The following is a 15,877-nucleotide window of genomic DNA, read 5'->3' as shown; positions in this document are numbered from 1 at the left end:
AAAAGCTGAGCATGTTAGTCAAACAGGACCTGTCTTTAGTAAACCCATGTTGATGCTGAGAAATAAGATTATTTTCTACTATGAAGTCATGTATAGTATCTCTTAGTAACCCCTCAAATAGTTTGCATACAACTGATGTTAAGCTTACAGGTCTATAATTTCTTGGATCAGATTTTTTGCCCTTCTTAAATAATGGGAAAACGTGGGCTGTACGCCAATCCACTGGGACTCTGCTAGTTGCAAGAGAGTCACAAAAGATAAGATAAAGGGGCTTAGCTATAACTGAACTTAATTCTCTTAGGACCCGAGGATGCATGCCATCCGGGCCAGGTGCCTTGTCTATTTTTAATTTATTTAGTCTTGCCTTTACTTCTTCCTGCGTTAAGTATTTAATATTACAGTTAGAAGATTGAGACTCTTCTGCCTCTGTAATTTGCAACAGTGCTGTTTCCTTTGTGAAGACAGAAGCAAAGAAAGCATTTAATAACTCTGCCTTACCTTGGTCGTCCACCATTGAGTTCCCACCCTCATCCTTTAGGATTCCTATACAGTCAACCTTTCTTTTTTTAGAGTTGATGTACTTGTAAAACTTTTTTGGGTTAGATTTGATATCCCTAGCGATTTGATTTTCAGCTTCGATCTTTGCCAGCCTAATTTCTTTTTTACAATTTTTATTGCACTCCTTATAATTGCTTAGTGCAGCCTCAGTCCCCTCCTGTTTTAGGACCTTATAGGCATTCTTTTTCCTCTTCATTTTATCCCTAACCTTTCTATTCATCCATAGAGGCCTTTTTTATTCCTAGACATTTTGTTTCCATATGAGATATACATACTACAATATTGATTGAGAATACGTTTAAAAGCTTGCCATTTCCCTTCAGTGTCGTCCCCTTGTAGTACATTATCCCAGTTCACCAAACTTAGTGCCTGCCTAATTTGATTGAACTTTGCTTTTCTAAAATTCATAGTTTTAGTGGTCCTGCTGCCCCGTGGCCTATCAGTCACCAGATCAAACGTTATCATGTTGTGATCACTATTTCCCAAATGTTCTTGAACCTGCACATTTGATACATTATCTGGTCTATTAGAAATGATCAGATCCAGTAACGCATTCCCCCTAGTTGGTTCCGTTACCATTTGAGTCAAGTAATTGTCCTGTAGTGCTGCCAGAAATCTGCTGCTTTTACCAGAATGGGTAGCCTCAATACTCCAGCCAATGTCTGGAAAGTTGAAGTCGCCCATAACTATGACCTCATTTTTACTTGCAGCTTTTTCAATCTGCTGTAGTAATCGCAGTTCTGCAGCTTCATTAATAAGAGGTGGTCTGTAGCATACCCCAATAAGCAATTGGCAACTTTTATTTCCACCATGAATATTTACCCAAACGGACTCCACATCTTCGCAATCTTCCTCCATCTTATCGTTGAGGACAGCTGTAAAAGAATTCTTAACAAAGAGACAAACCCCTCCACCTTTTTTCCCTGTTCTATCCCTCCTAAACACATTGTATCCTTTTAGATTAGCTATCCAGTCATGGCTTTCATCCATCCATGTCTCGGTTATTCCCACAATGTCATAGCCTTTGTCATTCAGAATGAACTCTAGTTCGTCTATTTTATTTGCAAGGCTCCGAGCATTGGTTACCATGCACTTTATATTTTTACCACCACATTTACCAATTTTGTTTACATGAAATTGGCTACTTGAAGTTTTACCAACCTCCTTAATCTTTACACTGTCTCCACCCCCCTCTCCACCCCCCATAATGTTAGGCTCCCACTGTCTTTTTACCTTATCTTGTCTACATATTGAGACTTTATCCTCCCGCCTCCCCCCAGATCCTAGTTTAAAATCTCCTCCAACCGTTTAGCCATCTTCTCCCCCAATGCAGCTGCACCCTCCCCATTAAGGTGCAGCCCATCCCTGCTGTAGAACCTGTAGCCGACTGCAAAGTCTGCCCAGTTCTCCAGGAACCCAAACCCTTCCTTCCTACACCAATTTCTCAGCCACTTCATGAAAGCCTGGCAGTAGATCCCGGCGTCTCGCCTCAAAAGCAACATGCAGCTTCTAGAAGTCGCTTGCTGTTGCTGCTGTTGCATTTGAATGCCAGCAAAGGCCACTGAAAGCCAGCAAACACCACTGAAAGCCAACAGAAGGCCGTATTTCCGCTTCCTGCAGACACAAATCCCAGCCCTTTCCTGCAAAAGCCCAGAGACCTCGATGCTCAACGCTACGCACTGAAAGCCATTAAAAGCCTTCAAAGTCATACAGGCTGGTTTTCCGCTGCATATATAATCCCCATCTGGCAGCTGGCCAAGCTGTAAGTGACGCTCACTTCCTGTGGCCAAATCAATGACGTGTGCAGAAGTGTATTGCTAAAATATGCGTTAAAGAGACTCCGTAACAAAAATTGCATCCTGTTTTTTATCATCCTACTAGTTCCAAAAGCTATTCTAATGTGTTCTGGCTTACTGCAGCACTTTATACTATTACTGTCTCTGTAATAAATCAACTTATCTCTCTCTTGTCAGACTTGTCAGCCTGTGTCTGGAAGGCTGCCAAGTTCTTCAGTGTTGTGGTTCTGCTATGAACTCCCCCTTCCAGGCCCCTCTATGCACACTGCCTGTGTGTTATTTAGATTAGAGCAGCTTCTCTCTTCTCTCATCTTTTACAAGCTGGATAAATCGTCCTCTGAGCTGGCTGGGCTTTCACATAGTGAGGAATTACAGACAAGGGCAAAGCTGTTTGCAGGAAGAAAAGAGCAGCCTGAAACTTCAGTGCATGAGAACAGGGGGAAAGAAACACACAAATGATCTCTTGAGATTCAAAAGGAAGGGTGTATACAGCCTGCTTGTGTATGGATGTATTTTCTATGTGTGGACATACTGTACATCAACCTACTTCCTGTTTTGGTGGCCATTTTGTTTGTTTATAAACAAACTTTTTAAAACTGTTTTTAACCACTTTTAATGCGGCGAGGAGCGGCGAAATTGTGACAGAGGGTAATAGGAGATGTCCCCTAACGCACTGGTATGTTTACTTTTGTGTGATTTTAACAATACAGATTCTCTTTAAACTTGCAGCGATCATTTTAAAACACGGGCGACCCGTGGTAAATGCCATGAAAACTCGCCTTACGTTACTTGCTTAAAGAGACTCAGAGGCGACATAAAGTCCAGCTCTGATACTTACCCGGGTCTTTCTCCCGCCCCATAAACACGTCTAAGTCCCACACTGTCAGCCACGGTGAGCTCGGTTATGAGGCTCAGTCAATGCCAGTCAGGGTCTACTGCACATGTGCAGACCTCCCGTGCATGCGCAGTAGTTCCGGACTGACGTCACTGAGCCTGAAAATGGAGCTCGCCATGGCTGAACGGCAGACCACGGGAGGATGGCGTGGGACTTAGACGTGTTTGTGGGGTGGGAGAAAGCCCAGGGTAAGTATCAGAGCTGGACTTTATGTCGTGTCTGAGTCTCTTTAAAGTGTACCAGAGATGGTACACTAGGCTTAATTTATACTTACCTGGAGCTTCATCCAGCCCCATGAGCAGCGCTGAGTCCCTTGCCTGCTACTCAGCCCCTCTATTCTGGCGCTATGACTGCTGGTCAGTCACCGCCAGTTGAGGTCTCCTGCGCATGCGTGGCTTGGCCCCGCACACGCCCCCATTGCACTCCCAACACATGGAGCGCCTGCAGACACAGAACACTCCAGGGGACGGGAGCACAACGAGGGGTGTGCACGTGGCCCAGCGCAGACGCCCGCGACTGCCCCGATTACTGGGAGTCATAGTGGCTTAACGGAGGGGTCAACGAGGACGGTGAGGGACTCAGGGCTGCTCATGGGGCTGGAGGATGCCCTGGGTAAGTATAAATTAGTGATAATGAACCGCAACACATGATACTCAGCTGGCGTTAGTACTAGCAATATTTCTCTAATAGATCATCAGGGGGGTCTGTATGGCTGATATTGTGGTGAAACCCCTCCCACAGTGTGATGTCATGACCATGGTCCTGGCAGTTTCCTGTCTGTGAACCTTTATTGCATTGCCAAGCAAGCAGTATCCCCCTCTGTGCATAGAACTCTCAGTAACAAACATTCCGTACAGATCACCTGGCAGAACTAAAGATGTCATTACCAGTGATAAATGTCAGAATGGAAATCAGGGAGAGGAAAGATCTTACAATGGGCAACACATGAACATTGTAAAAAAAATAAGTAATTTTATTCATTATGTTATTTTCACCACAATTCCTTTTTAAGACTTGCACACACATACTGATGGAGCAGAGTGTTCTGTACAGACAGATAGGCACCTGGTGGTATAACAAGTCAGAACTCTTTACTGAAGCAAAACATACAGAGATAAATCATACACCCCCATCAGGAAGTGCAGCTTACTAAGAACAGAGAGGAACACAGAGAATACAGGAAATCACAATACCATAGAGATCTTCACATCATACTACAGACAGTGACATCTTGTGGTTGCTTTACTATACTGCAGTTCAAAGTAATTCTGTTGTTACTGCCAACACATGCAAACACTGTTGCCTGCACCCATGGGGACTCAATCCCCTCAGGCCACAATTTGGGGCCTTGGTGCTGTATAGAGACTAGCCTGCAGGCTAGTGAAGCGTTCTGTTGCTACGGAGTGGAGAGAGGGATGGCAGTACGGCACATGATGGAGGTGGTGGTGGTGGGACGGGACAAGCATCCTTTGCTGATGCATCGGGGGGTCGCTGTGCACAAGCTAGATTCTTGGCAATAGCTGCCCCATTTTACCACCTTGGCCGGCCCCACCCTACCACCTTGGCTGAGAGCTACCTGTGTACAACGCCTTAACCACTTGAGGACCTAGGGCTTTCTACCCCTTAAGGACCGGCCACTTTTTTTCCATTCAGACCACTGCAGCTTTCACGGTTTATTGCTCGCTCATACAACCTACCACCTAAATGAATTTTGGCTCCTTTTCTTGTCACTAATAAAGCTTTCTTTTGGTGCTATTTGATTGCTCCTGCAATTTTTACTTTTTATTATATTCATCAAAAAAGACATGAATTTTGGCAAAAAATGATTTTTTTAACTTTCTGTGCTGACATTTTTCAAATAAAGTAAAATTTCTGTATACATGCAGCGCGAAAAATGTGGACAAACATGTTTTTGATTAAAAAAAAAACCCATTCAGTGTATATTTATTGGTTTGGGTAAAAGTTATAGCGTTTACAAACTATGGTGCAAAAAGTGAATTTTCCCATTTTCAAGCATCTCTGACTTTTCTGACCCTCTGTCATGTTTCATGAGGGGCTAGAATTCCAGGATAGTATAAATACCCCCCAAATTACCCCATTTTGGAAAGAAGACATCCCAAAGTATTCACTGAGAGGCATAGTGAGTTCATAGAAGATATTATTTTTTGTCACAAGTAAGCGGAAAATGACACTTTGTGAGAAAAAAAAAAAAAAAAAAGTTTCCATTTCTTCTAACTTGCGACAAAAAAAAAATGAAATCTGCCACGGACTCACCATGCCCCTCTCTGAATACCTTGAAGGGTCTACTTTCCAAAATGGGGTCATTTGTGGGGTGTGTTTACTGTCCTGACATTTTGGGGGGTGCTAAATTGTAAGCACCCCTGTAAAGCCTAAAGGTGCTCATTGGACTTTGGACCCCTTAGCGCAGTTAGGCTGCAAAAAAGTGCCACACATGTGGTATTGCCGTACTCAGGAGAAGTAGTATAATGTGTTTTGGGGTGTATTTTTACACATACCCATGCTGGGTGGGAGAAATATCTCTGTAAATGACAATTTGTTAATTTTTTTACACACAATTGTCCATTTACAGAGATCTTTCTTCCACTCAGCATGGGTATGTGTAAAAATACACCACAAAACACATTATACTACTTCTCCTGAGTACGGCGATACCACATGTGTGGCACTTTTTTGCACCCTAACTGCGCTAAAGGGCCCAAAGTCCAATGAGTACCTTTAGGATTTCACAGGTCATTTTGAGAAATTTCGTTTCAAGACTACTCCTCACGGTTTAGGGCCCCTAAAATGCCAGGGCAGTATAGGAACCCCACAAATGACCCCATTTTAGAAAGAAGACACCCCAAGGTATTCCGTTAGGAGTATGGTGAGTTCATAGAAGATTTTATTTTTTGTCAAAAGTTAGCGGAAAATGACACTTTGTGAAAAAACACAATTAAAATCAATTTCCGCTATGATAAATCATATCCAAAACTTGGACTGGGGAGCAGTATTCCAGGAAATTTGGACCCCCAGCTATACCTCATTTCAACTTGTTAATTATAAACTCATGACGAGATGGTACTTCACACCCTCTAAGATGGCTAAATTTAAAGGCGGAAATGGGAACTGTTGGAGATGTCTTACTGCGTTTGGTTCACATATGCATATGTGGTGGTCGTGCCCGGTTATACAGAACTTTTGGAGAGAGATAGGAGATTTCATTAAACTTCCTTCCCCTTTTCATCCCAGTACCGCTCTGTTGAGTTGCATGGAACCTGACCGCTTTAGACATGCAAATAAACTAGTAATCCCTGCAGCAATTGTGGCCAGGAAACTTATAGCAAAATCCTGGAAGAACCCCGAAGCTCCCAGTATGGAAGAGTGGATATGGATGATGTCAGATTTTTTGCAAGGTGGCGAGGGCAGTGTAGAAGATGCTGGCACCAACAAACAAATGGAGGAATGGAAAATTGCATGGGAAAAAATAAGTAACATATAATAAGTAGTTGAGTATTTGAAGTGGAGGGGATGAGGAGAAAAGAACCAAATAACCACTATATTACCAACTGAAATTGTAAGGATAAATGGATGGATGATTGTGCAGATGCATAGATATATGTTGAAGTATAGAAGGCACTTATATGAATGTGTATGAAAGGTGAAATAAGAGTAATTGCTTTGCTTCTCAGCTTAGATATGTGACCTGTTTGTGCATGAGGCCTGTCCCCTCCATTGGCTTGGTCCGGCCCTGATGGCTCATGCATGGAGGGCATGTCCATAAAATAAGTGGGTGGTCGGAAAGGGATATTAACCACTTAAAGTTAAGATGGGTAGGTGGAGTTTGTTTTTTGCTGGTGCTTGTGTTTTGTTTTTTTTTTGTTGTTTTTCTTACTTTCTTTTTTCTCTCTCTTACTATAATTAGTTTGATCTGAGCCACTGGTGGAATATTTGATATATTGTAGTGATGATGGAGTGAGGGAGGGGGGGAGGAGAGGAAAGAAAATCAAACTATGATGCAGACCTGAGACCCACGTATGATGGCTTCACAGCTGTCACATGGTCATATCTGGGTCACATAACGGCTGAGTTTGAATAATAAAAAAAAAAAAAGAAAAGAAAAAAAAAAAAAAAAGAATAAGAAAATCAATTTCCGCTAACTTGTGACAAAAAATAAAATCTTCTATGAACTCGCCATACTACTAACGGAATACCTTGGGGTGTCTTCTTTCTAAAATGGGGTCATTTGTGGGGTTCCTATACTGCCCTGGCATTTTAGGGGCCCTAAACCGTGAGGAGTAGTCTTGAAACGAAATTTCTCAAAATGACCTGTGAAATCCTAAAGGTACTCATTGGACTTTGGGCCCTTTAGCGCAGTTAGGGTGCAAAAAAGTGCCACACATGTGGTATCGCCATACTCGGGAGAAGTAGTACAATGTGTTTTGGGGTGTATTTTTACACATACCCATGCTGGGGGGGAGAAATACCTCTGTAAATGGACAATTGTGTGTAAAAAAAAATCAAAAGATTGTCATTTACAGAAGTATTTCTCCCACCCAGCATGGGTATGTGTAAAAATACACCCCAAAACACATTATACTACTTCTCCCGAGTACGGCGATACCACATGTGTGGCACTTTTTTGCACCCTAACTGCACTAAGGGGCCCAAAGTCCAATGAGTACCTTTAGGATTTCACAGGTCATTTTTGTTTCAAGACTACTCCTCACGGTTTAGGGCCCCTAAAATGCCAGGGCAGTATAGGAACCCCACTAATGACCCCATTTTAGAAAGAAGACACCCCAAGGTATTCCGTTAGGAGTATGGTGAGTTCATAGAAGTTTTTATTTTTTTGTCACAAGTTAGCGGAAATTGATTTTAATTGTTTTTTTTCACAAAGTGTCATTTTCCGCTAACTTGTGACAAAAAATAAAATCTTCTATGAACTCACCATACTCCGTACAGAATACCTTTGGGTGTCTTCTTTCTAGAATGGGGTCATTTGTGGGGTTCCTATACTGCCCTGGCATTTTAGGGGCCCTAAACCGTGAGGAGTAGTCTTGAAACCAAATGTCGCAAAATGACCTGCGAAATCCTAGGTACTCATTAGACTTTGGGCCCCTTAGCGTACTTAGGGTGTAAAAAAAAGTGCCACACATGTGGTACCGCCGTACTCAGGAGAAGTAGTATAATGCGTTTTGGGGTGTATTTTTACACATACCCATGCTAAGTGGGAGAAATATCTCTGTAAATGACAATTGTTTGATTTTTTTACACACAATTGTCCATTTACATAGAAATTTCTCCCACCCAGCATGGGTATGTGTAAAAATATACCCCAAAACACATTATACTACTTTTCCTGAGTACGGCGGTACCACATGTGTGACACTTTTTTGCAGCCTAGGTGCGCTAAGGGGCCCAACGTCCGATTCACAGGTCATTTTGAGGCATTTGTTTTCTAGACTACTCCTCGCGGTTTAGGGCCCCTAAAATGCAAGGGCAGTATAGGAACCCCACAAGTGACCCCATTTTAGAAAGAAGACACCCCAAGGTATTCCGTTAGGTGTATGGCGAGTTCATAGAAGATTTTATTTTTTGTCACAAGTTAGTGAAAAATGACACTTTGTGAAAAAAAACCAATAAAAATCAATTTCCGCTAACTTTTGACAAAAAATAAAATCTTCTATGAACTCGTCATACACCTAACAGAATACCTTGGGGTGTCTTTTTTTCTAAAATGGGGTCACTTGTGGGGTTCCTATACCGCCCTGGCATTTTACAGGCCCTAAACCGTGAGTAGTCTGGAAACCAAATGTCTCAAAATGACTGTTCAGGGGTATAAGCATCTGCAAATTTTGATGACAGGTGGTCTATGAGGGGGCGAATTTTGTGGAACCGGTCATAAGCAGGGTGGCCTTTTAGATGACAGGTTGTATTGGGCCTGATCTGATGGATAGGAGGGGTCCATCTAAAAATGGCGCAGGGAGAAAAATGGCGCACCGTTCTGCCGATAAATGTATCATAAAACGCTATTTACCGAAAATACATTAAAACGGTAAATAGCGTTTTATGCTACATTTATTTCAGCACGGTACGCCATTAAAGCAAGCAGGGGGCTGCGGGTCGCTAGTATAGGCAGCGGGGGTTGGGGGAGAGAGGCAGCGGACACTGAAGGGCATAGGCAGCGGACGAAGATGTGTTCAATATGCATACATTACCTTGTCCCGGGCCGCCGATCGCTCCTTCCCTCCGCTCCTTCACTTCCTAGTTTGTTTGCTGTAGTCCTGCAGCCGGCCAATCACCATGCGGAGAATGAAACCGCATGGTGATTGGCCGGCTGCAGGACTACAGCAAACTAACGGAAGAAGTGCAGGAGCGGAGGGAAGGAGCGATCGGCGGCCCGGGACAAGGTAATGTATGCATATTGAACACATCTTCGTCCGCTGCCTATGCCCTTCAGTGTCCGCTGCCTCTCTCTTCCCCCCGACCCCTCTGTCCTCAGAAATTTTGAAGCTTTATAACGCTATTTAGCGTTATAAGTGTAAGGCACACTGCCTGCGCCATTTTTTAACACTTATAACGCTAAATAGCGTTATATAATGCAAGTCTATGGGGCGCCCTTCTTATTCATCTGGCGCTGTGCGCCATTTTTAACTGTCCCGGGATAGGAGTGCTAGGGGGGTGACAGGAGGTGATTGATGGGTGTCTCAGGGGGTGGTTAGAGGGGAAAATAGATGCAATCAATGCACTGGGGAGGTGATCGGAAGGGGGTCTGAGGGGGATCTGAGGGTTTGGCCGAGTGATCAGGAGCCCACACGGGGCAAATTGGGGCCTGATCTGATGGGTAGGTGTGCTAGGGGGTGACAGGAGGTGATTGATGGGTGTCTCAAGGTGTGATTAGAGGGGGAAATAGATGCAAGCAATGCACTGGCGAGGTGATCAGGGCTGGGGTCTGAGGGCATTCTGAGGGTGTGGGCGGGTGATTGAGTGCCCTAGGGGCAGATAGGGGTCTAATCTGATAGGTAGCAGTGACAGGGGGTGATTGATGGGTAATTAGTGGGTGTTTAGGGTAGAGAACAGATGTAAACACTGCACTTGGGAGGTGATCGGACGTCGAATCTGCGGGCGATCTATTGGTGTGGGTGATCAGATTGCCCGCAAGGGGCAGGTTAGGGGCTGATTGATGGGTGGCAGTGACAGCGGGTGATTGATGGGCGGCAGTGACAGGGGGTGATTGATGGGTGGCAGTGACAGGGGGTGATTGATGGGTGATTGATAGGTGATTGACAGGTAATCAGTGGGTTATTACAGGGGAGAACAGATGTAAATATTGCACTGGCGAATTGATAAGGGGGGGTCTGAGGGCAATCTAAGCGTGTAGGCGGGCGATTGGGTGCCCGCAAGGGGCAGATTAGGGTCTGATCTGATGGGTAACAGTGACAGGTGGTGATAGGGGGTGATTGATGGGTGATTGATGGGTAATTAGTGGGTGTTTAGAGGAGAGAATAGATGGAAACACTGCGCTTGGGTGGTGATCTGATGTCGGATCTGCGGGCGATCTATTGGTGTGGGTGGGTGATCAGTTTGCCCGCAAGGGGCAGGTTAGGGGCTGATTGTTGGGTGGCAGTGACAGGGGGTGATTGATGGGTGATAGGTGATTGGCAGGTGATTGACAGGTGATCAGTGGGTTATTACAGGGAAGGCCAGATGTAATTAATGCACTGGCGAATTTATAAGGGGGGGGGGGTCTGAGGGCAATCTGAGCGTGTGGGCGGGTGATTGGGTGCCCGCAAGGGGCAGATTAGGGTCTGATCTGATAGGTAACAGTGACGGTTGGTGATAGGGGGTGATTGATGGGTAATTAGTGGGTGTTTAGAGAAGATAACAGATGTAAACAATACATTTGGGAGGTAATCTGACGGCGGGTTTGCGGGCGATCTAATGGTGTGGGTGGGTGATCAGATTGCCCGCAAGGGGCAGGTTAGGGGCTGATTGATGGGTGGCAGTGACACGGGGTGATTGATGGGTGATAGGTGATTGACAGGTGATCAGTGGGTTATTACAGGGAAGAACAGATGTAATTAATGCACTGGTGAATTGATAAGGGGGGGTCAGAGGGCAATCTGAGTGTGTGGGCGGGTGATTGGGTGCCCGCAAGGGGCAGATTAGGGTCTGATCTGATAGGTAAAAGTGACAGGTGGTGATAGGGGGTGATTGATGGGTGATTGATGGGTAATTAGTGGGTGTTTAGAGGAGAGAATAGATGTAAACAATGGATTTGGGAGGTGATCTGATGTCGGATCTGCGGGCGATCTATTGGTGTGGGGGGGGGGGTGATCAGATTGCCCGCAAGGGGCAGGTTAGGGGCTGATTGATGGGTGGCAGTGACAGGGGGTGATTGACGGGTGATTGACAGGTGATGGACAGGTGATTGACAGGTGATCAGGGGGGATAGATGCATACAGTACATGGGGGGGGTCTGGGGAGAATCTGAGGGGTGGGGGGGTGATCAGGAGGGAGCGGGGGGCAGGGGGGGGGATAAAAAAAAAATAGCGTTGACAGATAGTGACAGGGAGTGATTGATGGGTGATTAGGGGGGTGATTGGGTGCAAACAGGGGTCTGGGGGGTGGGCAGGGGGGGGTCTGATGGGTGCTGTGGGCGATCTGGGGCAGGGGGGGGGGGGGGAAATCAGTGTGCTTGGTGCAGACTAGGGTGGCTGCAGCCTGCCCTGGTGGTCCCTCGGACATTGGGACCACCAGGGCAGGAGGCAGCCTGTATAATACACTTTGTAAACATTACAAAGTGTATTATACACTTTGTATGCGGCGATCGTCGGGTTAACATCCCGCCGGCGCTTCCGTATGGCCAGCGGGATGTTGCGGCGGGTGAGCGGCGGAGGATCGCGTCACGGATGACGCGATCGCTCCGCCCATGCCCATACAAGGACCGCCGCCAATTGTCAATACGGCGGTCCTTGCGGCGTCCACTTCCCGGCCGCCAATTGTATATACGGCGGTCGGGAAGTGGTTAAAGAGGAACTTCAGCCTAAACAAACATACTGTCATTAAGTTACATTAGTTATGTTAATTAAAATAGAGCAGGAGACACAGTTCCAACTGTCCTGTGTGCTGATCACCCCTCCCAGTTGCTAGGCAACGTGAATAACAACATAGGAAATCCCATCATGCTCTGCACAGCGTCAGGAAAAAAAAGGCCGGGCTTTTTTTCTTTGATGGGTGGAGCTTAGATAAAAATGCAGCTAAAAATGATGCTTTGGTAAGAAAAACAAAGTTCTGATGCTGTGAAACTGTTAAAGAAACACTAAGCCTTTTCAGTTCTACTGAGTAGATTTTTAGTCCGGAGGTTCACTTTAACTCTGCTTACGGTTGAGGTGAGATAATTCAGGAGAAAAGCTTTGTGAATGAGCCCCTTGAGGACTATCCTGCTCTCGCTGACCTAGGCATGTTTTTATCTGGTGTTTCAGGCAGACAGTGAGAAGCTTCTGATTACGGAAGTCACCCCGCCCGTCACATTACCGCCCTCCACCCCGATCTACGAGGACCCGTTCCAGCGCTCCCTGCGGTACATGGAGAAGCACAACGTCCTGCAGATATTTCAGGTAATGTCTCTGCACCACAAAGAGCATCGATGGATCACACGGTTCAGAATCCTTCTCAGCCAATCACAATGACCATATGGGGGAGCCATCCAAAATGAATAAAACATTAAAAACAGTTTAAAAAAGAGAAGTAGAGTGTGCTTACCGCTCTCACAGAAAACACTGAACAACTTCAGCTTTATTAGCACAAAAAACTTTGCAGGTTTATCCCACTTCTTCGGGGCAATAATGAGTGTGCCTGGTGGCTGGGGCTCACAATCAGCAGGGCCTCTATGCTCTAAGCAACCCCAGCCACACTTATTATTCACCCGAAGAAGCAGGATAAGCCCGTAAACCCATTGTCCCTTTTGTGCTAATGTAACTAAAGTCGCCCAGTAAAGAGTAGTAACGGTCAATGTCTAGGAGAACTCCTGGAGGAGCATGTGATCAGTTTAGTCGGGTGACACTGATATGTAATTCTCTGATTTGCTAGTCATGATCATGTGCCCAAAGAAGGAGGTGATCACAGCAAATCAGAGCTTTGCAAATCTATCAGCTGATCAAACAAATCACATGCTTCTCCATGAGTTCTCCTAGACAAAACAGTCTCTAGAAGAGACGGGTGTTTTCTATCAGGTAGGCCAATAGTACCGCTCTTTTTTTTAAAGTGGTACTGTAGTGATCTGGGGAAGAAAACGGCAGACACTCACCTATGGGGAGGGATGACTCTCAATCCTATAGAGCCTTCTTGTTTTTCCTTCGGTGTCCTGGATCCATTGCTGTCATCCCCATTACACGTATTCAACCACCTGGTCCTGGGCCGGGCCGCCAATAAGGTGGGGTGGGTTCCTCAGGCTGCAAAGTTGGGGGGGGGGGGGGGGGGGCACTTGCTTGGGCTGGGGGGGGGGGGGGGTGCTGAGCTGGAGGGGGTAGCAGGCAGGAAGGGGGTATGGAGCACAGTGGCGGGGAGGGGGGTCCCACACCTGGGTCCCCCGATCTTCACTCCCCCTCCAGCTATTAAGCGCAGCAGCGTAGTATAATCAGGCTGTGGACGGGGATGGCTCACCTCTTCCGCATTCCAGCGTGCTTTTCACTCTTGTCACTTCTTGCTTTGCCGCCCACTGTATTGTAAGCAGACGGCATTGCAGGAAGTGACGAGAGTGGAATGCACGCTGGAACGCGGAACAGGTGAGTCATCCACGCCCGCTGCCTGATCATATATATGCTGCTGCGCTTAATAGCTGGAGGGGGAGCGCAGATCGGGGGACCCAGGTGAGGGACCCGCCACTGTGCTCAATACCCCCTTCCTGCCTGCTACCCCCTCCAGGCTACCCATTCTGGGGGGGGGGGGTATTATACTTGGGGGTGGGGGCGGCAGCATCTCACAAGTTTGCCTCAGGCACAAAAAGTCTAGAACAGGCCCTGAACTGGTCAAATGCCTCTTTGGGGATTCTCGGAATCTCTCGCATCCCTAAGGGCTCCCGGAGGTTTCAAATACAAATGGGGGACATTGGTTGACTCAGGACACCGCGGGAGGAATGAGAAGGCTCTGTAGGATCCAGGTGTGCGCAGGTGCATTGGAGGCGTTTAAATGGAACCTAAACTGAGAGGGATATGGATGTTTCCTTTTAAACCATACCAGTTGCCTGGCAGTCCTGCTGATCTCTTTGGCTGTAGTAGTGGCTGAATCACACACCTGAAACAAGCATGCAGCTAATCCAGTCTGACTTCAGTCAGAGCACCTGATCTGCATGCTTGTTCAGGAGCTGTGGCTGAAAGTATTAGAGACAGAGGGCCATATGCAATTCACTTTTTCACCTGAGTTGTCTCCTAGGTGATAATTTTAAACTTGCCAATAACATTTGTTTTAAGCCACCAGCAAGCAAGAAAATACTTCGAACTAATTTTAATAGTACTTTCTAACCTACTTTTTGGTACTTTTTAAGTTGAAAAGTACTGGAAAGTTATTTTAAATTGAAGATGAAAAATTATCTCCTAGGAGAAAACTCAGGTGAAAAAGGGAATTGCATATGGGCCAGAGAATCAGCAGGAGAGACAGGCAACTGGTAAAGGAAAAATCCATATCCTTCTCAGTTTCGGTTCCCTTTAAGGGGTGGATGATGGGATTTTGTGTGAGAGAAGGGTTAGGTTTAGCCATATACCGATAATTTACTATCGAGATTACTGGGCACCCAAATTTCCATGGTTTTTTTTTCGATATACGCACCCCTTAGCCCCCCCATACTGACGAGGGTTGCACAGACTTTTGTTACACCCCCGCTTTAAATAGACACTGAAGCGAAAAAAAAATTCTGATATAATGAATTGATTGTGTAGTACGGATAATTACTAGAACATTAGTAGCAAAGAAAATATTCTCATATTACTATTTTCAGTTATACAGTGTTTTTTTTTATATAACATTGCATCATTTTCTAATATTTGCAGTTTACACACTACTCAGCATTCTAAATGATTTTACAGAGCAGGCCACTGAACGATTGACCTGTCCTCTGGAGAGAAAAAGAAAATACAGTGACTGACAGTTGAGATAACAAGCTTCAGAAGACAGAGCTCTCTACGACTTTCAAAGTTGTGGAGCTCAGTGGCTCTTTTGCATAGACAACAACTGGAGTTTCTTAACTGTAATGTAAACAATATTAGATTCATGTCTCTGCTCCTAATGTTTTATTTCTTAGCTGTACTACACATACACATCATTATATCGTATGTTTTTTTTTTCGCTTCAGTGTCTCTTTAAATAATTGCAACTTGGGTAAATATATAACCATATAAAAAAAAACATCTCAGGATTTCCACATGTTTGGGGTCAGCATAGCGGCTTCCCAATAAATCACCGCCTGTAAATCACCGCCATTAGTTTGTTGTGCGTTGCTCTTTGCCTTATAAAATAAGATCACTGGGCTATATACACACACACACACATTCTTCTGTGGCCGCAGTGTGGCCAGTATTACCCTTTTCCCAATCACAGAGCAGAGAAGGAGTATTAGAACAGCCGCAGGACA

The 15,877-nt window shown here is 45.4% G+C and overlaps 1 protein-coding gene across 1 annotated transcript in view; it reads left to right on the top strand.

The window, feature by feature from the left end:
• Positions 1–15,877, top strand: part of TEX55 (testis expressed 55) — a 95,351-nt gene that overhangs the window by 57,168 nt on the left and 22,306 nt on the right. The window contains exon 3 of the mRNA XM_068266231.1: positions 12,735–12,869. Coding sequence (XP_068122332.1) covers positions 12,735–12,869 — 135 coding nt within the window. The remainder of the gene's footprint in view (positions 1–12,734; positions 12,870–15,877) is intronic.

The sequence above is a fragment of the Hyperolius riggenbachi genome, chromosome 2, assembly GCF_040937935.1.
Source record: "Hyperolius riggenbachi isolate aHypRig1 chromosome 2, aHypRig1.pri, whole genome shotgun sequence".
NCBI classification, from domain to species: Eukaryota; Metazoa; Chordata; class Amphibia; order Anura; family Hyperoliidae; genus Hyperolius; species Hyperolius riggenbachi.
This window is presented reverse-complemented; position numbering and strand designations above follow the sequence as displayed.